This window comes from Desmodus rotundus, chromosome 12 (genome assembly GCF_022682495.2).
Source record: "Desmodus rotundus isolate HL8 chromosome 12, HLdesRot8A.1, whole genome shotgun sequence".
Classification (NCBI taxonomy): domain Eukaryota; kingdom Metazoa; phylum Chordata; class Mammalia; order Chiroptera; family Phyllostomidae; genus Desmodus; species Desmodus rotundus.
The window spans coordinates 72,719,498-72,739,734 of record NC_071398.1 but is presented as its reverse complement, the minus strand read 5'-3'; the positions used below and the strand labels follow the sequence as shown (position 1 = coordinate 72,739,734).

Genomic DNA, 20,237 nt, shown 5'->3' with positions numbered 1-20,237 from the left:
AGGAGAGAGTAGAGAGGGGCCAGCTGAATGCTCTCTGTCTCCGATGAGCTAGCACCCCCCTTGGAATTTGCCTTAATACAGATGCCTGAGCTCTTCTCCCTTTTTCTCTGGAAAAAGGGCTGCTGCAGGCTGGAGGGCTCAGCTTACCATCCACTTAGAGCTTGAGACTCCACCCATTAAATTTCCTTTCCCCAGAACTCTGACGGTGAGTTACAGCCCTCAGTCACCCTGGATGGTGGGCAATACAGCCTTTAAGATGCTGCTCTTCCCCTCTTGGGGCCTGGTGGAACTGCCTAAATAGGAACCTACACATTAGAAATGGTCCTCCAAGACTGGGAGGAGGGAGTCAAAAGAGGTTTGTAAATCCTGAACACTTTAGCAAATTGGGATTCCTGGCTCAATGCTGCCCTCTACTGACCAAAGTAAGTCTAGCAAGTATTATGGAATGCCCATAGCTGTAACCAGAAAGAAGTTCGGTGGGGTCTGCTTAGGCAATTTGTTCCTTCAAGGATTCAATTGTTCGTCGTTAGTTCGTTCGTTCATTCATTCATTCATTCATTCATTCATAAATATGTACTGAGCAACTACAATAATAGGTATAATAATAAATGTAACATTTACTGAGCCAGCCCTGGTTCTGAGTGAGCATTTTGGATACAGTGCTATGTCCTAGACCACCAGCCTCTGGCTGGGGGTGACACAGCTGGGAGACAAACCCTGCCAGTCTGACATCACAGCTTGCCTCTAAAGATCGCATTGCCTTGTGATGCCCACCTGGGCTCGAGAAATACAAGATGGAACTAGTGAGCTGCTTACAATCTAAACTCCAGTAAGGCTTACCAGGAATTTAGGGGAATTCTGTGTTGCAAATACCGAGAACAGTCCCCAAGCTCTTGATTACAATGGTAAGTGAATGTTGCCCACCGTCCAGCCCTGGCAGCAGCGGGAACACCACACACTGATGGGCAGCAGTCAGGACCCTGGATTCAGGCCCCTTTGTAACCACCAACCCCTACTGCAGTCCTGGCTGAGGACTTTCTTCCTTTGGGGCAGTTTCCTCATCTGTAGAAAGGTATTTGGATAAATCAACTCTGAGTTCCATTCCCACTCTGCGGTAAGGTCTCTGCAATATCTAAGCAGGGACAAATGAGAAATCTCAGGCATTTCAGTTCTTTTGTTCAGCTGGTAACTGACCCTCTCACTACAGTAGGTGCAGGAGCCCATTCCCTCTCCCACCCCCAGACCGGAACGAGGGCCCTGCCACGAATTGGCTGTGACTCTCTCCTCTCGGCAGCTCTGTAGATAGGAATGATTCTCCTTCACACAGCTAGCATACTGTGTGCTGGCCACGGTATGAATGAGTTCAGACCTCCCAGCTCTATGGAGTCGGTGATTATCCCACCGCACAGGTGAAGGAACTGAGGCACAGAGAAAGCTGGCAAGTGGTGGAGCCAGACAGGAGCCCAGGAAACCTGGACCCAGAAACAGTGCTCTTAGCCATCAGTGTTTGGCTTAGAGGGGACTTTTGATTTGCCCAAGTCTCAAGTAGACTGTGCTTCTTAATGTCATAGTTTACCGCCCCCCGCCCACCTCAATGTGCTGCATGCCTGCCTGTGGCTTGCTGTGGGATGAAAGTGGATGTGAAGCTGTCGGACTGAGGGTTTCCTATGGCCTGCCAGGGGTTTCTTCAGGGCTCTTGTCCTCCCAAGTCCCCTCCCCCAATCCTGGCAGAGACCCAAGTGTATGGAGTGTGTGTGTGTGTGTGTGTGTGTAGGAAGCTATGACGGCAAGGGGCTTATCAGACTCCCTAAGCTACAGCTGATCTGGCTGGGGACAGAGGACAGCTCAGAGGAAATGATCATGAAAACCGCTTAAGGATGGAGCTCTGTGCTACGGTCAGGGGAGGGAGCAGCCTGACCTGGGGGAGGAGAGAAAGGGCCTTTAAACTACTCTCAAAGCTGGCTTTTTAAAGCTAGAACAAGGGGATTCTGAGACTTGGGAGGTGAGGTGGATGGATATTTGTGTAGATTTAGTCTAGGGTTTCGGGTCAGTGTTTTGGAAAGTGTCCCCTTATCTCACTGTTAATGGCAAAACCGAAAGACCTTTCTCTTTACCTGCCTCTCACTCCTATGTCCTTTTCTTCGTCTGTGAGGTCGTGTAACTCCTTGCTATGGGGTGGAGCAGTGGAGGGGGCACCTGTGATCACAACTGGGGTAAAGGTTTCAAGGGGCCAGTCCACCGGGCACCCGGAGTCCCCAAGTACTTTCCACTGGCTAACTGCTGTGTGGTTGCTGTAAGTCAGCTAAGATCCTCGATGGGCTGAGATGGGGTGTAAATAAATATAAATAAAAACAACCCTGACTTTACTGGGGCAAACACTTCCACATCCACTAGTTTATTGATTTTTCACAGACCCTGTGACGTAAGGGCCTTGGGTCAGACCCTGAGCGCAGGGTCTGTTGATACAGACGTGGCAGGGGGTACGTGAGTCTCAGAGTAGAAGTCAGACAATGGGGCTCTTCACCTAGCTCTGCCCCTTGCTGGCCACACGACAGGGCGAAACTGGAAAAGTCGGCCTTCGTGCTGCCTGTCACTGCCAGAAGCAATAAGTAGAGACCAGGATTGAATCTTTACAGGCGTTTTATTCCGATGCCAGCAGTCTGAGAAGACCGCGGATTAGGTGCCCTCAAAACCCGTCTTCACATCTCATCTCAAGCCGACTTTTTTATAAGGAGAAGAAGAGGCAGGTAAGGGGTTTGGAGAAAATGTTAACTGGGTAAGAGTCGCAGTTGTAGTGCTTCCTCTCTGATGATCACAATTCTTGATCTGCGTCGCTGTCCCTCCCTGGGATACAGCGGCTCAGGTTCCAGCTCCATGGCTTACAGACCTCCTGGGGCACAGGGGTTGTTGACATCCTGGAGTCACATGGTCGTGCATTCCAGTCCCTGGAATAACAGCTTTCCACCTGCATTAATCACTTAAGTCTATCAACTAAGACTGAAGCTGAAATCTTTAACTCTTGAGTTCCCTTGTCAAGGGGGCAGGTGACTCAGTATCCCTAGTCCTTAGTTCCTGAATGATCCAAGGACACCCTGAACAGCGAGGCTCTCTGCAAACTGTTAAAGGCTCCCCAGAAGCCCAGGGTTTATGGTGGTAGGCACTGTGGCTCAGAGCTCAGTACTTCATTTAAACACTGCCCGCTTGAAGAGGAGAGTGTCTTCTTCCTTCTGGTTCTGCCCCCACAGCTGCCACCCTGAATTCGGGAGGTCCTGGGAGGACTGGGCAAGCCAGGCCATGGGCTGTGTGCCCAGGAAGGAGTGGAGAGGAAGGTCTGCCCGGTGCTGCCTCCCTGTCCTGTAGCTGGCTCCCACTGGAACCTTGGCCTCCCAAGCTGATCTGGACTGTAAACCCCAAGCAAAGCACATTCCTTAGCCAGGTCGCCAGCTCCTGGCCCTTGGTAAGGGAGGCGGGAGCCAGCGTTTTCTTGGCTCTGAATGACACTCACACAGTCTGGTGCTGGGGGCTGTTATCACAAGCCTGGATTAATAGGCTAGTTCTCAACCTCCACAGTTTATAAAAAGCCCAGTCCTGACCTACATCACTCCTGTCAGAGCCCAAGGCAAAGAGACAGGGAAGCCAATTGTAAGCAGGGGGATTTGAAATACATCTGATTTCCTTGACTTGATTGTTGTGCCAGCCACAGGCCATAGGCGGACTCAGAGGAAGTGGGGACATTGTAAAGATTATTCTCAAAGCGGGTGCTGTCTCCAGGCTCTTTGATTCTTGATGTTCATTCAGTTCTGTCTTTTGCTACACGTATACTCCATTCAGTGATTTATTACACATTCCAACCCTGCATGCCCAGCATGGAGGTGCTCGGGGCCCACAAAGGTTAATGATGTTGTCATGGTCCTGAGGAGTCCCCAGAAATCTCTGTCTGTATGGGGGCGAGGTGGGGAGACCATGGCTCGCATTCGCCAAGTACACAAGGGAGGTGCACTCTGGGCAGAGGGCACAGGTTGTGCGGGATGGGGAGGCCAGCAGGGTGGGAACTGCTTGCTCCCCACGGTCTCCCTGAGGGAACGCGGCCAGAGGTAAGGAGGGGAGGCTGGGAGGGTGGGACCTTTGTGGGGGGACTTAGGGGCCGAGACAGAGGCTGGGAATGGTCTGGAGGGCTGGGGGAGCTGAGGGAGGGCGTTAAGCTCTGTGGCCAGGTAGTCAGATGGTGGGTGAGAAAGACTTCTGGGAGGGCAGGAGGAAGCTAGCAGTGATGGAGAGGGTGGGGAACTGTAGTAAGGAGGCTGTGAAGTTGTCCTCAGGCCAGACCATGAGGGTCATAAGGAAGGAGGTGGCCATGGGACCAGAGAAGAGGTAGTCTGAGAGGTGTGCAGGCGAGAAGAGCGAAGATGAAGTGCCATTGGCGACCCAGGACTGAGCCGGTCTCCTGGGGGCGGTGGAGGCAGAGGCCTGAGCGGAGTGAAAGAGCTGGAGGGGCCACTCCAAAGCAGTCCCCTGCATTCAGAGATGGGGGCACTGGTCATGGAGTGGGGGAGCCTGGGAAGGGCATTTGTACACTACTATTCCCTTATAAATGTTTGTTTTAAAGATTTTATTTATTTACTTTTTTTAGAGAGAGGGGAATGGAAGGAGAAAGGGAGAGAAACATCAGTATGTGAGAGATTGGTTGCCTCTTACATGCCCCCAACTGGGGACCTGGCCCACAACACATGCATGTGTCCTGACTGGGAACCGAATCGGCGAGCTTTTGGTTCCCAGGCTGGCGCTCAATCCACTGAGCCATACCAGGGCTAAATGTTTGGTTTTTTAATAATGTAAATGGCTAAACTTAAATTAGGACCAAGGCCCATTCTCTGTTGAATGGTAAATCGGGCGCCCATAAGTCCTCCTCCTCAACCACCTGGTAGGAAGGGTAGGGCAGGCCACCCGCTAGATACAGTGAGTGGGACTTGGCAGGTGCCCAGCCCTGAGGCTATAGCCACATCCTCCTTTTCAAGGACGACCAGAGGAGGAGCCTGGATAGCCCAGCCAGGCCAGAGGTCACCAGTAGCAAGCCTGGAGCCCCTGACCTGCCCCAGTCTCCATGGTGCAGCAATGTGGAGGGTGAGGGAGGCCCACAGGGACTCCAGGAGCCTGAGGGAGACAGACCTCTCTGAGCCACCCAGAAAAACCATCAGCTCCGAAGTGGACCTCAGGCATCTAGTCACTGAACACTTCCCAGGCTTCCGGTCCATCCCCCACCCTCTGAGTCAGTCATCTGCCAACTATTTTCCTCTTTGGAGGGGGTAGCAGGATGTGGGGTTTTGCATGAAGGGAGGAGGAGGGGAGGGGAAGAGAAGAAAAGGGAGGGGAGGGGGCACTGTTTCAGGAGCCAGGAGAGTCACTCTGGCGAAATGAAGAGCTGGGTCTGGGGCACTGGGCTCTTTTCCCTTTCTTCCTCTACAGCAGTGATCTCCGACCTTTTTCATCCCGTGGCATACATAAACGAATGACTAGAATTCTGCAGCACAACAAAAATACATTTTTTGCTGATCTGACAAAAATAGGTATAATTTTGATTCATTGACACTGGATGGCTATTGTGTTGACTATTGTCATTTTTTTAATTTGACAATCTAAGGGAAAAGAGGTCAGTGCCCCTGGCTAAATTAGTCAGGCACTGCATAGCTATTAAAAATTCTTGTGGCACACCAATTGAAAGTCACTATTGTAAGGAACCATCCCTGGTTCACTCAACACACCTGTTTCCTAAGTGCTGGCCCCGCGCCAGCCGTGAACCGGGTGCTGAGTGTGTGAAGGCGTCTGAGAGAGTGGATGGCTGCATTTACAAAGCTTGTGATGTGTGGGAGTCACAGGGCTCCTTTAGGTCTGTCTCAGTGTCCTCCTCTGTCAAACAGACCCATCCCAGGCTTTCCCAAGCTCACAGGGGCCCGAGGGCGCACGAGGTCCCTCTGGCCATTATGACGAATTGCAGCATGGGGCCCGGAGGGGAGAGCTGCAGTGTAAATACAAGAGGGCAACGGCGAACAATCCGTGTAGGCGAGGACTGCATGACCTGAAGCAGCTCACCTTCCACATTAAAAGGATTCTGAGCCCGGGCACCTGCTCTCAGTCAGCGTGTGTGACATGTGTATGCGCGAGTGTGGGGGAGGCGGTGGAGAGGCTGGCCCAGAGCATGCTGGGAACAGCTGCAGGAAGCTCATCTGGTACGAAATTCCACCAGCTGCACTCCATCTGCAAAGAGCTCCCTTGCACTTGGGAAGAGAGTCGTCACTTCAGCCTTCGAGCTGTGGACGGCCATTTCTTGGTGCTCTGCTTCATATCCTCAGGGCCACGGGCTCTGGGGGTTATTCGAACCAGGCACATACCTGCGTGGGGAGCTCAAATGAACTGGGATATTTGGTAAAACAGCCCATAACTTAAACCATTGAAACAAAGGGTCATATCACAAGGGAGAATGCAAACTCTACAGGAAGTTACCCCAGGACACTCTAACACTCTAGAGACATTTTGCCCTTGCAGTCAGCTGACCTGCCACCCTTTCCCCAGAAACCATCCCTCTCTCCTCTGTCACTCCTTGCACGGGAGTGGGAGGTGGGGGGTAGGTGCCGGGTATGAGGAGGTGGGCGGGGGTCTATGAGATGAGGCAAGAACAATCACATCACACTTATGTTGACCTTCCCCAAATCTTCCTCCCCAGGCATCGACCCACTCACTATTCAAGGTCTGCACAGACACTAGCTTGCTTCATAGCCACTTTTCAAACCACTCCCCACTCCTGTATGCACTTGGCACACCAGTCTCCCTTCCTTTGAGGCCCAGTTATATAATAGCAGGCTCCTCCAGGAAGCCTTCCCAGATTAATTCAGCCATCAGGGGACTCTTCCTGTCACACTCATCCTTCCATTAATAGTGTTGAGTTGTGTCCCTCCAAAAGACACACTGAAGTCCTAACCCCTGTACTTGTGAATGTGTCTCTCTTTTGGAAATAGGATCCATGGCAGTGTAATTAAGATGAGGTCACGCTGGATTACAATGGCCCTAATTCTTACAAGAAGAGAGATTTGGACACAGACGGGCAAGAGAGAAGGCCATGTGAAGAACAGGCAGAGGTTGGAGTTATGCGGCCGTAAACCAAGGAACACCCAGGATTGCTGGGAGCCATCAGGAGCCAGGAAGAGGCAAGGAAGTGGCCCCACCTCCTTGACTTCAGACTTCTAGAACTGTGGGACACTAGACTTTCAAAACTGGAAGTCTAAAAAATGACAGAATAAACTGCTGTTGCCTAACGCCACCAGTGTGCAGTATTTTGTTACAGCAGCTCTTGGACAGCTTTTGTTACAGAACACACTTGGACAATTACCTGCCTGCCCAGCCTGGGTCCTTTTCTGGGCCGGCCTCTTCAGCTCTTGCCCGTCTTGTGCCATCTTAATTCTAACACGAAGCTTCTGCCTACACAACGGTTTGATCTCACCAAACAGGTAACTGCGGTTCTCTCTAGGCTTCGTCCTATTCTTTAGCCACCTGAGCGCGTGGATGGCTGACAGACCTCTTCGTGTTCCCCCCACCCTGAGCACATGTCAGCGGGGGACTGTTTTGCACTCTTCCGAGCTGAGTTAGAATTTCCTTCCCATCACTTGGCAGCTCTGCCGCCCATGCTAGTGCCAGTTCCCAGTCTGCAGTTTCTTCTGCTGTAAAATGGCAGTTGGAAAAGGCCAACCATGCCTTACCTCCCGTACGGGATCTCTGTGGGCCAGAAAGCCCAATGCAAATGCAAGAGGTTATTAGAAAGAAGTTCTGGAGGAAATGAGGTGACGGAGGGGCGGGATTTGTCCACTCTTATCCCCCTGGTACTGTGATTGCCCAGCAGATGGCGCTCCTCCAAAGATGTCTGGAAACCTGGGCCTTCATGTTTTTCCGGGGATTCCAACCTCAGCTGCGGTGATTTCTAATCTTAGATGGTGCCCTTGGTGGTTTCACTTAGGACTTCATTTTCCTCAGAAGAGGAAATCCGAATATTCCATGTTCCAGTGGTACTAAATCTGATCACGATGCTCCTCCACTTAAAATCCTCAGTATGCTTCCAATTTCCCATGTCGATGAAGTCTAGACCCCTAAGCAGGACACATAAGGCCAAAATTGGTCTGCCCGTCTGCACTGCCAGCCCCATCTCCAGAGAATCTCCATGTGCTGCTGTTCCCCCAGCAAACCAAACCCTTCCCCCAGTGGCCTGTGCACCCCTTTACCTTCCTTCAACAACGGAAATAACAACGTAGCCATGCACCTGATGCAGGCGAATCATTTTATGTAAAGTAACCTCACAGTGAAGCCTTGTTCTGCCCAGCTGTCAAGTAAGCAAACTGAGATCAGAGGTTAACAGCAGCCCAGGAGCGATTAGCACGTGACAGCCATGGCTCAGTCCATCTCTCTCGTCTGGAAGCCCGGCTGTTCTCCCTCTTCTTTCAAAGCACAGCGTAAGATTTATTTTCCAGAACCCCACCCTGACATCCTCAGTTCATCAGGGCTCTCTGTAGCCACCGAGGGCAAGGAGCCTCTGGGCTGTACTAGCAAAGGCCAACAGCTATCTCGTCAAATAGTAACTGCAGCTTTAGTCCCCTCTCCCTGTCAAGACTGCCGCTGCTTGACGGCAGGAATCTGGAGTCAAGTCCTGAGCCAGGCACGTGGTGAGTGTCCAGGGTGAAATGAAGCTTTGGAAGAGCCGGTGGCGTAGAACAGCAAGAAGGGGACTTTCCCGGGAAAAAAGTTCAGGAAGATTCCATACTCAGTTCATGGTAGCCCTTCCCAGTCTTCCCTGACTAACTCCCTAATGCCTTGGGACACTAAGTGTCCACCCTTTGAGGCTGGACATCTGGGCCCCCGTACCTAGCACCGTGCAGCGGGTCGTCCTGACTTTCCTGGGTGCTATTTCATCTGAGGCGACGCAATGCGGTGGTCCCGAGTTTGAGTTTCAGACCTGGTTCAGTCACTTACTTCGACTCTGGACAGGTTACATAACCTCCTCGAGCTTTCATGTTCTAATCTGCAAAATGGGACGATGCTGCCTACCTCACTGCGTTGACCTGGGGAGACACAGGGGGTCTATCACCTCGTGAGGTGGCATCATGGTGGCTTTTTTAAATAGGTTGGGAAATGAAGGCAAGACGGGGGGACTTTCAGAGTAAATGGAGACAGGAAAGTCTGTTGGGGGCGGGGGGTGAGGCCTGAAGCCATCACAGCCAACCCTAGGTCCTGAGCTGCCTCGGTGGCCCCATGAGGTATGGGGCCCCATGAGGTGGCCCCCTGAGATTTGCCACTGCATTTCCTGTTTCCCAGGCACCCCCAGAGTCTCCCAAGAATGGACCTCCATGGGGTAAGTCCTCAGCAGGTGCCAGCTTTGGCCCTGAGTGGCCCTCACGGGTTCCAGTGGCTAATCCCCCATTCTCATAACGGGAAGAAACTTGTAGGGCTGGCTGTACCCCTACAAGGTTTCAGCCATTTTATTTTTCTTAATTTTTTAAAAAATGTTTGATTTTAGAGAGAGAGGAGGGGAAAGGGAAACATCAATTGGTTGTCTCCCATATTTCGTCCAGACTGGGGATCAAACCCACAACCTTTCGGTGTATGGCATGATGCTCAAACTGAGCCACACCTTCCAGGGCAGTGTCGGCCGTTTTAAAACGCCTCAGTCCCATCCACACATCTGGTAGCATTTTGTGCACGTGGAAATCACCCACCCACACACCCACACGCTAGGCCTGGCTTCCTCTAGGAACGAGTGGGGGGACCCCCGTTTGTAAACAATTTTCTTGGGGAGGGTGATGGGGGCAGTGCAGAAATGGAGGTGGAATGGCGAGACCAGACCAGGGCTAGACTGTGGAACAGCTTCCTCTCATGTGTCATTCCATCCTCAGAGTACCTGCGGCCCCTGCAGCCCCATTTTCGAGCAATTATTTCAGGGGGCTGAACTGAAATAGGGGTGTCCAGGATCAATAGAAAAGGCCTCTCTGCAGCTGGCTCACTGGGCGGAGGTGGGGGGCTCCTGTGGCCACAGGATGCCTCCAGCTGGGTGGGAAGGCAAGGCTGGGCCAGCAGGTGGCAGTGCCCTCGTAGGGCCCAAGTAAGGACAAAGGCCAGGTGTCCGAGACCAGGACACCAGGACAAAAGCCCCTGCTTGTGCAGTCCCAGGTCCACTTGTGCAGCTCAGCGGAGGAGTCACCTCCCCCAGGGGCCCCCACCCTCAGACCCAGGCAGGCAGGCATTCTTCCTCTGTTCCTGCCTCACCAGGAACAACCCCTGCCCCCCACCCCCACCCCCCAGCATCGCCTGGCTCCCCTGCAACCCCCAGAAGCAGGTCTTGTTTCAGATTTGTATCCCCGGAGCTCCCTCAGCCCCGGGGATACAAATTTAAACACTCCCTCAGTGTTTAAAAATCGCTGGGAGTGGGAAAGAGGTGCTACGCAAGCTCGAGGGAGGCATGTTCTTCAAGATTTCGGGGCCAGACAGACATGCGCTGAAGCTGAACCGACTGAGGCTAGGTGCGAGCAGTGACCTGCGGGAGTCGGTTACCGCATGCAACGTTTTCTCAGCACGTGCAGTCTCCATGCGTTCGAGGAGGAACCTATGCTGATTTACTCCAGGGGAAGTGGCTGGTGGGGGGCAGAGCGGGGTGAAAGTGAAACCTCCTCAGAGGGAGCTGCCAAGAACAGGTGGTCTCCTGGGGCCCTATTTAGCCTAAGACCGTCAGAGGGACCATTTCGTGGGGTCCACTCTCTGCCTCAAGACACCCGTCCACCCCAACCCTGCACCAGGAGGCCAGAGAAGATAGGAATATAGATTTTAATTCTTGTGCTGCTGCTGTCAACTGGAGTGCAGTAAATCCATCCTGTGTGGATTTTGACGCCACAGTGTAAATGAGGTTTCACACAGAAACGCTCAGGGGCTAGTGGGACAAGGGGTGGCAGGAGCAGAAACAGAGTGAGCGGAGCGTAGGCTGCGAGTCTGTTCCTTCCCCAGCATCACAGGCCCACAGAGGACCCTGGAGAGGCAGGGGCCCTTCCCGGCCAAGGCTGCTGACAATTGTCGGTCCACAGCTTCCCTTCCAGTTCAGCTGCCTCTAGCTCTGAGGCCAATTCTTGCTGAGCAGATGAGTTCCAGGGCAGGCTCACCACCAAATGGGGAAGGGATGTAGACCAAGGGAGCGCGGGGGCATTTGGGAAGCCACTGCCCTTCCCCATTTTCTTCCTAAGAGACCCTCAAACTAGCTGAGCCCTGGGGGAAGGAGAGCAGCAGCCGCTCATCCTCTGGGTCAGAACTACGCTGGAGGCAGGGAGATGGGCCTCACTGAGGGGCAAGTAGCAGACAGTCCTGCGCATTGCTCCGCCTGAGCAGTAAGTGGACTCTCCCCAGAGGTCCGCTGAGCTCCAACCCAGGGCTGGAGGTCATTGGGACTTCTTACCATTTCCTAGTATCGGTAGGGATAGGAGCTGCAGGGAGGTCACTTAAGCCCCACAGCCTGGCCCCACTGGCTGCTGACAGGAGCTGGCATCTGGAAGTGGCCCAGACTGACTGGACGACACCATTCCTCTCCTCAGGAGTCGGGTGATCGGGTCCAGGGCAAAGGCACTGGGCCCGGTACAGCTAGGAGTCCGAGACACACAGGGCTTCCACTGCATCGCTCAGACCCTGGTTGACGCCCCCCACAGCCAGGAGGCAGTTCTTGACCACGATGCTGGAGCAGGCGCAGCGGGGCGTGGGCATGGCCGGGAGCACCTCCCACTTGTTCTTCCCTGGGTGGAACGCCTCTGCAGTCTCTAGGACAGTGGGCTGGTTCCCTGAAAGGGAACCGGAACTTACAAAGGAGTCCAGCTACCAATCCATGCCCTGCACTCACCCCACCTCCCTCGCCCCCACCTGCAGAAGCCTAGCGACCTCAGCTTCCGCCAGGCTCCTCCCTACCCTGGGCCAGTAGCTTTGGTCAAACAGCCACGTTGTCCCTCCCACCTTCCGTCTTCTCACTTTTTCACGAGGAAGCTTTCTTTCCCCAACCCCCTGCTTTTACCAGAAGTTTCTGGATACTACTGCCTCCCTCCTGCCTTGTACTAAAAAGCGGCCCACGTGTTGTAGCGCACATGGTGCCCCTTTCACAGGCTGGTGAAGTGGAGTCTGTCCGTACAGATGGCTGGAGGCCTGCTGCCCGCATCTCGTCCCCTGCCGATGTTGGGGTTCTGCTCTCAGACTACCACTAACCTCTGGAAGCGTAACTCAGCGAGTCCTGGATTCATCATACTAACATATTTGATCGATCTGCTTTCCTATTCTGTGACAGAGCTGGGTATCCTAGGGGAAGAGATGGTCAGAGAAAGGACCAGTCCCTGCCACAGGTCTGTCTCTGTCATTCCTGGCTGGGGCCCCAGGGAGGGGTCTGTGCTGAGCACCCTGTGTAACATGGTCATCAGTATGTCGCTTATACTCTCTGGGCCTCAGTGTCCCCTGTGTGAGAGGGCAGAAAGACTACATCTGGGGCCCATACGTGGACATGTGATGTCCAGGCTAGGAGAAAGGGAATGTTTTGAATTCTTTGGAATGAAGCGTTAGGCAGGCAGTGTGTGAGGAGCCAGCCCCTGCTCCTGCTCTAGCAGAGTGCCCACCGTCCACTGAGCACCAGAACCACAGTACCAGCCCGGAAGCTCCATCCTTACCAAGGCCACCGGCCACTATGACCCGCCCACTCAGAGAGCCAGCCACAAAGTCTGCGCGCCGCTTCTTGAGGAAGAAGGAGCGTTCCATCTTCAACCACCCCCCTACAGACATGGATGACAGCAGGGTACGGAGAGAATTAGATGCTACCCCAGCACCCCCAGTACACGCTGAGCCCCAAACAGCTGTCCCCCTCAGCGGAGTCCCCACTCCATCTGCCCTTCATGCTCAGGACGTACACGAGGTCCTGCTGTTTGCACAACACCCTGCGTGGCTTCCACCCTCTCCCATGTTTGCTGCAGTCTTGGAACGACAGTCCCCACAACAAATAACCCGTTCCTCCTCTGTTCTCGCAGGCTCAAAGCTTGAGAAAATCTAACTAGAGGCCGTGAGCCCAGGGACAGGATCCTTCTGTTCCCCCATGAGTGAAAGCAGGGGAGCCCTCCCTCACCTCGCCTGCCTGGATGGGGTAAGAAGAGACAATAGGTGGAAAAGGCTTTGACAAAAACTACCAACCCCCAAAGGGAGCCCTGTACAGATGAAAGGATTTGGTCCCAAGAGTATCCCTGAATGGAGAGGGGTGTTTAGACTTCTGAAAGGCTCACCCAGCTGGGTGAGCGGCCCTGGGGGTCTGGACGGGACAGACATACGGTGGGGGGAGGCCGCCAGAGGCAGGCGGTGCCCAGCTCACCCTGTTCCATGTCAAACACATCCATGGTCCGGAGGAACTTGGGCCGCCGGTACAGCCGGCCCTGCCGCAGGCCTCCCAGGCTGTACAGGCGGTCGTCCAGGGTCACAAAGCTGGAGAAGGCCCGCTTACAGGGCATGCTGGGAAACTTGGTCCAGGAGCGAGTCTCAGTGTCAAAGACCTCAAAGGCGTTGACTGCATACTTGGACTGTCGTCCCCCTGGAGAGCAGAGCAGGGTGGGGCTTGGGCAGAAGAGTTAGCCCCTGAGGACAGGGACTGGGCTTCCCTTCTGACTGTTACTGATTCCACAGAAGCTCCCTGAGGGATGGGCCGCATGCTCACCCTCCAGTGCAAAGGCATCACACACAGGCATCGCTTCCCATGGGAAATGGTCCAGGGGAGGGAAGGAGGGACCAATGTGGGACAGACAACCCGTCCTTACCCAGCACATAGATCTTGGAACCTTGAAGGAAAGAGGTGGCAGCATATCTCGGGGTGGGCATGGGTGCTAGCGACACCCACATGTCCTTGAGCATGTCATAGTGTTGAAGGTGGTTGTGCGGACGGAGGTCCAGGCCCATCCCACCTGCCGCATACACTCGGTAATCTAAGGAGAAAGGTCACATGCAACCCCTGGCTCAGCTCCTGGCCACCACGAGACAGGCCCATCGGTACGCGTCACCTGCCACCGGCGCTGAAGCCAGGTCGGGTTCCCAACGGCCGCTCTGCCAGAGCGAGCCATGTACACGCCAGTGGGGTCGAGGCGACGTCTCAAGACCCTGCCGTAGTTGAGCCGGGGTCTTCCTGAAGCCATGTCAGGCCTGCACGCCTTAGCCCTCCTGGGTGTCCAGCCCTTCGCTGAGCCCAAAACACTAAGCCTCGCGCAGGAGCAAACTGCGGTGGAGTCCAGACCTGGACAATCCTTTGCAGGCCTTGCTCCCTCCATTCTCCTCCTTCCCTGGCCGCCAGACGGGATGCGAAAGAGGAGGGGCATTGCTCTTACATCCCCCGCAGAAGTGGCATGGCCCAGGCACGCCTGAGACTGGAACTTTGCAGACCCAGCAGGAGCCCTTGTAAATGAGGTCGGCCCTGCTGTCACTGGCCTTGTGGGACAGCGCACTGGTGCTGCTTCCTTTGCTTTCTGCCCGCTCCGTGGGGGAATGCCATCCTCCTTCACAGCCTGGGAAGCCTGTGGGCTCCAGGAGGCACCTACACTACACGGGGCTTGGAGGAGAGAAAACTGGCCCCTTCAAGAAACCCTGCCTGGCAGGGAGCTAAGCCCTCCAGGAAGAGCAGCGGTCCCTCATGCGCTACTGCTGTTGGCTGCAGGTGGCTTTTCAAGGACCAGCTAGGCATCAATGTGTCCCCTGGGCCTCACCCCAGTCCTTCCCGCAGTCTGTCAGGGACATGGCCCCCCACAGGGCTCTCTCTGCCCCAGGGACCTGCTCCCACCTCCCAGCAGCCAGCCCTCCCCACTCTGACTCCAAGGGGCCTTTGTTCTTCAAGAGTAGTTAAGGAATGAATACTGTTTCCTCCTACTTTCCAATCTCAATGAAAAAAAGAAAGGAAAGAAAACAATCCCACCCCTCACCTGAGGCTGTGAGATGGGACCTGCTAATAAATTTATCTTACACAAGCTCCACCCCTCCCAGCGTAGTCACTGAAACTCCCCTCCAGCAGGGAATCCTCTAGGCCCCTCCCCTCATCCTTGCTTACGTACCTGGTGTCCCTGAACGTCAAGGCTGGATGAGGGCACCAGTGCAGTCTAGTCACCACATGTTACTGAAATAATCTGTTTTTTCCAATAGATTGTAGGTCGTTGAGCATTTGTTACGAGCTGGCATCTGGTACAATGCCTGCCATGCGGGCAGATACATGCTTATTAAAGTAACTGATGAACCCATTCAATGCCAGAGTTAAGGGCATAGACTCAGTCATCACTTACTGTGCAACCGTGGGCAAGCTTTTTAACTCCTCTGGGCCTCCCGTTGCTTCTCTCTAAACTGGGATCATAATCTCACCCCATCAGACAGGTTGTGGGGGTCAAAGAGGTTAATATATACACAACACCTATGGTAAGGACTCAGTAAACATTAGTTCTTAATCCTTCAGCACCATTCATTGAGACCTGGGGATAAAGGAGTACTCTTCCCCCCCCCCCCCCCCCCCCCCCCGTTTCCCCATGGGCCTTCACGCCTTCCATCCTTCTTCCTGGGAGTTTGTGGAGGCCCCACTGACCATTCTGCCCTGAAGGACTCTGGGCTAGAGCTTCTCTCTGTTTCCCTTCCTTGGTCAGACCGGGGCTCCTGGAGGCAGAGACCAGACCTTCTGCCTCTTTTCCTCCTCCTGGAACCTGGACCTGTGCCAGGGACAGAGCAAGCACTACACCGGTTCCTGCTCTATGGTAGACCCCAGCAGGCAGCTGGATGGTTTCGCAAGAGAGGGAGGGAAGGTTGCATCCATTAAGCTTGTCTGGATTTGGGGATCTCCTAATTCTTACTGGACCACTTCCCATAAAACCCTTTGTGTTTTAGCAAAAGAACTTTTGGAGCCCCGTCTATGCTCTGGGCTGTTCCAGGCCCAAAGAGAAGGAAAACAGGGGCTTGGAGAAAGCGCAATGAGAATCATAAAACCACATGGTCAGCACACACTGGCCTTGGGAACTCAAGACGGGCAGGGTGCCTTATCAGTGTCTCAGATTAGGAGACAGAGGGAGAGCTTGAGGGTGGGGAGGGGACCCTGGAATCAGGTCCCAAAGCCCCCTCAGTGGGGCCTGGTGATGGGGCAAGGTGGTAGGAACATCCCCAGGACCCCAAATATGTATCTGGAAAGGTGGCAGGTGCAGGGCAGTTTCAGGGGATGGGGTGTTGTGGGTGGTAGGCGCCATCATTCTGCTGAGTGAGGGGGTCTGCAGAGCCATTGCCCTGACCCCCAGCTCTCCCCTCTGGCCCAGCCTGCCCAGTTTGTCAGGGGGAGCCTGCTGGAGTGGAGATCTGGCATCATATGGAATTACTAGACACTTCGCTTGATGAGACTCAGTTTTCCCATCTGGAAAATAAGCCCACTGGGTCTCTGATTTTAGTGTCTGTTTTAAGGATCCAATGTGATAGTGGGTCCAGACTCAGCACTGGCTCCTATCCCTTTCCCTGTGGTCTCCCCACTCCCTTCTCTCTGCCCACCCTCAGCCCTGGCCCCACTTGCCTTTGGCCGTGACAGAAATGCCCATGGCGGCCTCCCGCAGCACACTCCTCTTCTTCCACTTGCCCTCATCGATGTTGTACATCTCCACAACCTTCACGGGCAGCTGGTTAATGCCCACACCCCCAATCACCATGATCCTCTTCCCCAGAGCAGTGATGGCCACCCCAGCCCGGGCTGTGGGCAGCGGGGGCAGGGCGGTCCACTGGTCAGCCTCAGGGGAGTAGACCTCAAAGCAGTCCCTGGGGACACCATTGTCATCACATCCCCCGATGGCATAGACCTGCCCCCCAGTCTCCAGCAGGGCGCAGTAGACCCGGCGGCTGGGCAGTGGCGCCAGGCGCTTCCACTGGAAGTCCTTGACGTCCGGCACCTCCATGGCAGCCCCGGGGGTTCCTCCCGCCGCGCCCCCGCGCCGCGGAGCGCCAGGGCCCAGATAGAGGTGCAAGCCACTGGAGGTGGGGGGATGGAGGCGCCGGCTACTCCGTGTCCTCTCTCGCCGCCTCCATCCCACTCCCGTGGTCCAGCTAGGGCCCCGACGCCGGCCAGCGCTTCACAGTCTTTCAGGACTCAGCAGTCCGGTGGTGTCCACGCTGGGCCCTGAGGGAGAAACGCGGCGAGTCAAGGGCGGTCGTACCAAGCGCCCTCGCCTCCTAGCACGCGCGGCGGGGCGGCTGGGCGGGCTCCCAGCTACCGGCCAACTTTAAAGGAAGGACTCCGCGGCCAAGGGCGCCACCCCGCGGCGGCATCACGCCCTGTAACGCTTTGTCCTCCACCCCTACCCGACTGCTTGTTGGAAACCTGCGGGGACGCGTGGAGCGCGGGGTACGCGGGGTGTGCTGGGTGGGGCAAAGGCTTTCTCGGTTCTGAGTTCTTGGCTTCGCCCAGCTAAGCAAGGAGTTAACACCTTTGGGCGTCCACACCTCCCACCTCCACCTGTCTCCCCCTCCTAGCAGTCTCCCGTCCCCGCCCCCATGCCACTTACCCAGCCTGGCGGAGCAGCGTAGCGCGAGGCGCAGACAGCGCATCACCAGAGAGCCGGGAAACCCAGCCCAGCTGCGCGGGGAACAAGGGACAGGAGCTCTATCCTTCCCCAGTCCGCACCCCGCTGTCAGATATGCAGAGGAAGAGAATAAATGAACAGCAGGAAGGAGAGGGACTGCCGCGGGGGAGGAGGCTGGCCAGCCAGCCTGGTCCACGCATCCCCACCCGCAGCCGCCGCCACACCTGTGCAGGAGTCCGCGTGCGCCCCGCGGCGGAGCAGCTGTGACCTCTTTACATAAGCCCTGGCAGCTCTGGGCCTGCAGGGGAGGGAAGGGGCCCGGCGGAGCAGCTCACCTTGTGTACAGGGTCAGGGATATCAGGGCATTAAGTACCCAGATGCAGGGGCCAGACTCCCTCCAGTGTGGGGGTGGGAGGTTTGTGAATGTTTGTTTTGGATGAGGAGGCGGAGAGTCCAATTACCCAGATTATCTACAGTGCACAGACTCAGCTCCTGGCAGGCTGGCTCCATAGTCAGCTTTGCTTAGGGGGAGCTATTATCAAATGGTTTAACCTAATAGAATCAAGTGATGTGGGTGTGAGCTACGCAGACGTGACCCAGGTGCAGCCAAACAACGTAAGCACCAACCAGCATACATATGTATAGGGGAGTACACATCACCTCCTCCCCCACCCCCACAATTAGACATGTCCGCGGAGAGACTGACAAACGCACCGATATGTGGACACACAGCCAGAGACACTAACACAGACACACTCGTGGGCTGTCTCTCTCCCACCCCGTTCTTCATACACTTTGGGAAGGGGAAACCTGGGTATCCAATAGTGGCCCTCAGCACCAGTCCACAGGGCTTGCCAAATAACTCTTTGAAGCCCCTCCCTAGCAGCCTTTTCAGGGCAGCAGTCCGCAGTGACAAAGCTGCCCGGGACTCCCGCGGCCACCTGGTCAGATGGACTGCAAGGCCTGTGGGGTCCTTGTCCTGCTTGACCATAGCCAAGTCTTGAGATGCTCAGGGTTGGGAATCTGAGACACCAAGGTTTGAATTCTGGCTCTGAAATTCTTTAATGACTCTGAGGCCCAGTTTCCTTCTATTGTTTTAATTAACCTTTTTATTTTGAGACGAATTGTAGGTTCACATGCAGTTGTAAGAAATAACGCCATTGACTCAGTTTCCTCGATGGTAACACCTTGCAAAAGTTCAAGTGCAGTACCACAGCCAGCATGTGGGAGTTGGCCCAGGAAGACGCAGGGCGGTTCCAACACCACAAGGACTCTGCAGGTTGCTCTTTTGTAGCCACACTTCCTTCTCTTCTGCCCCTTCCTCCCCAGCCCCTGGCCAACACGAATCTGTTCTCCATTCCATACTTTCGTCATTTCAAAATGTTATGTAAGTAGAATCGTACAGTTTGGATAACCTTTTAGGCTTGGCTTCTCCTCCCCCAGCAGAATTCTGTGGAGATGCATTCAAGTTGTGGCCTGTACTAATAGTTCATTCTGTTTCATTTCAGAGTAGCATTCCATGGTGTAGATATATCCCTGTATATTTTTGTGAAGATTAAATGAGATGTTATTTGCATAGTGTTCAGTTTAGCTTCTGAGATAAAGCAAGGACCTGGTACATCGCTATTAACTGACAACCACCACACACATTTTGCCCCTTACTTCGAAATGACTTCCCATGAGAGACCGAAGTCACAACTCACCACAGGCCCGCTTCAATGTCTTAAGCCCTTAGCTTAGAAAGTCCACTGTTTTCAGTTTGAATTATCTGTACTTACAGAGTAAGCAGCTCTGGGACCTTCACAGAGGAATGTTGTGTTCCGTTTTGTCTATTCATTAAGAACTCATAAATTCCAAAAGAATGTGTTCTGAATTAATGAAGTTTCACAGGAAACATTTCTCTTTTTCCTAGGGATCACAATCTGCTCAGAGGAACAGAGAACAAACCCTCAAAACTCAACTTGAACCATGTTCACAAAATCAGGAAGGTTTAAAGTCGTAGATCTTCCTCAAAGAAGCTAGCTGCGGTCCTTCTTCAGCGTCTCCTGCCCACTGAGCCTCCTACCAAAGCAGTGAGCGGCTGCTTGTGCCCCGCCCCCCTCCCCACTGGGGCAGCTCTGTAAGCAGCAATACAGAGCTCTATCCTACTTTATCTTTGCATAGCTCATTGAGTTAAACTAAGCCTTTGCACATACTATTCTCATAATCTTTTTTTCAATCCTCACCCAAAAGTGTATTCATTGATTTGGGGTGCTCCTGTACAAGCCCTGACCAGAAATCGAATCCATGGCCGTTTGGTTTACAGAATGACTCTCTAACCTACCAGGATCTTAAAACAATCCTGGGAAAGGTCGCAAGGGCAGGTGTCAGTATCCGCTTTTTACAGAGGAAGCGCTGAGACTTGGCGAAATGAAGTAACTGACTTCTGGCCACGTGAGCTGCTCAGGGTGGGTCTAGTTTGTGACCTCCACATCCAGTGCTCTTCCACTTGACCGCAATGAAATCCCAAATGAAAGAATTGTACATTATTAAGGACACCCAGCTTACTGGCTCTCATGTGGCTTTTCGTCCAGTCACAGTGAAGGAAGGAGCCCAGACCCCAAAGTGTTCCCATCCCATACTGTCTGCGCTGGG

At 54.2% G+C, this 20,237-nt stretch overlaps 1 protein-coding gene across 1 annotated transcript; it reads right to left on the bottom strand.

Annotated features, from left to right (window-relative positions):
* Window positions 1–10,785: 10,785 nt before the first annotated feature.
* Window positions 10,786–18,020, bottom strand: KLHDC8A (kelch domain containing 8A). Its single transcript, XM_053916163.2, has 7 exons — window positions 17,828–18,020; window positions 17,586–17,708; window positions 16,604–17,200; window positions 13,845–14,009; window positions 13,406–13,621; window positions 12,717–12,818; window positions 10,786–11,849 (listed from the first exon to the last, which is right to left on the bottom strand). The coding sequence occupies exons 3-7, from the start codon at window positions 16,977–16,979 to the stop codon at window positions 11,656–11,658; spliced, it is 1,053 nt and encodes a 350-aa protein (XP_053772138.1). The 5' UTR covers window positions 16,980–17,200; window positions 17,586–17,708; window positions 17,828–18,020; the 3' UTR covers window positions 10,786–11,655.
* Between the last annotated feature and the right edge of the window lie 2,217 nt (window positions 18,021–20,237).

Bases quoted from the DNA above. Each gene is read 5' to 3' on its own strand.
- KLHDC8A (XM_053916163.2), bottom strand. From the start codon at position 16,979: ATGGAGGTGCCGGACGTCAAGGACTTCCAGTGGAAGCGCCTGGCGCCA. The intron at 13,622-13,844 runs GTAAGGACGGGT...TCTGCTCTCCAG, and splicing joins TTCCAAGATCTATGTGCTGG to GGGGACGACAGTCCAAGTAT. The intron at 11,850-12,716 runs GTAAGGATGGAG...GTTCCCTTTCAG, and splicing joins CATAGTGGCCGGTGGCCTTG to GGAACCAGCCCACTGTCCTA.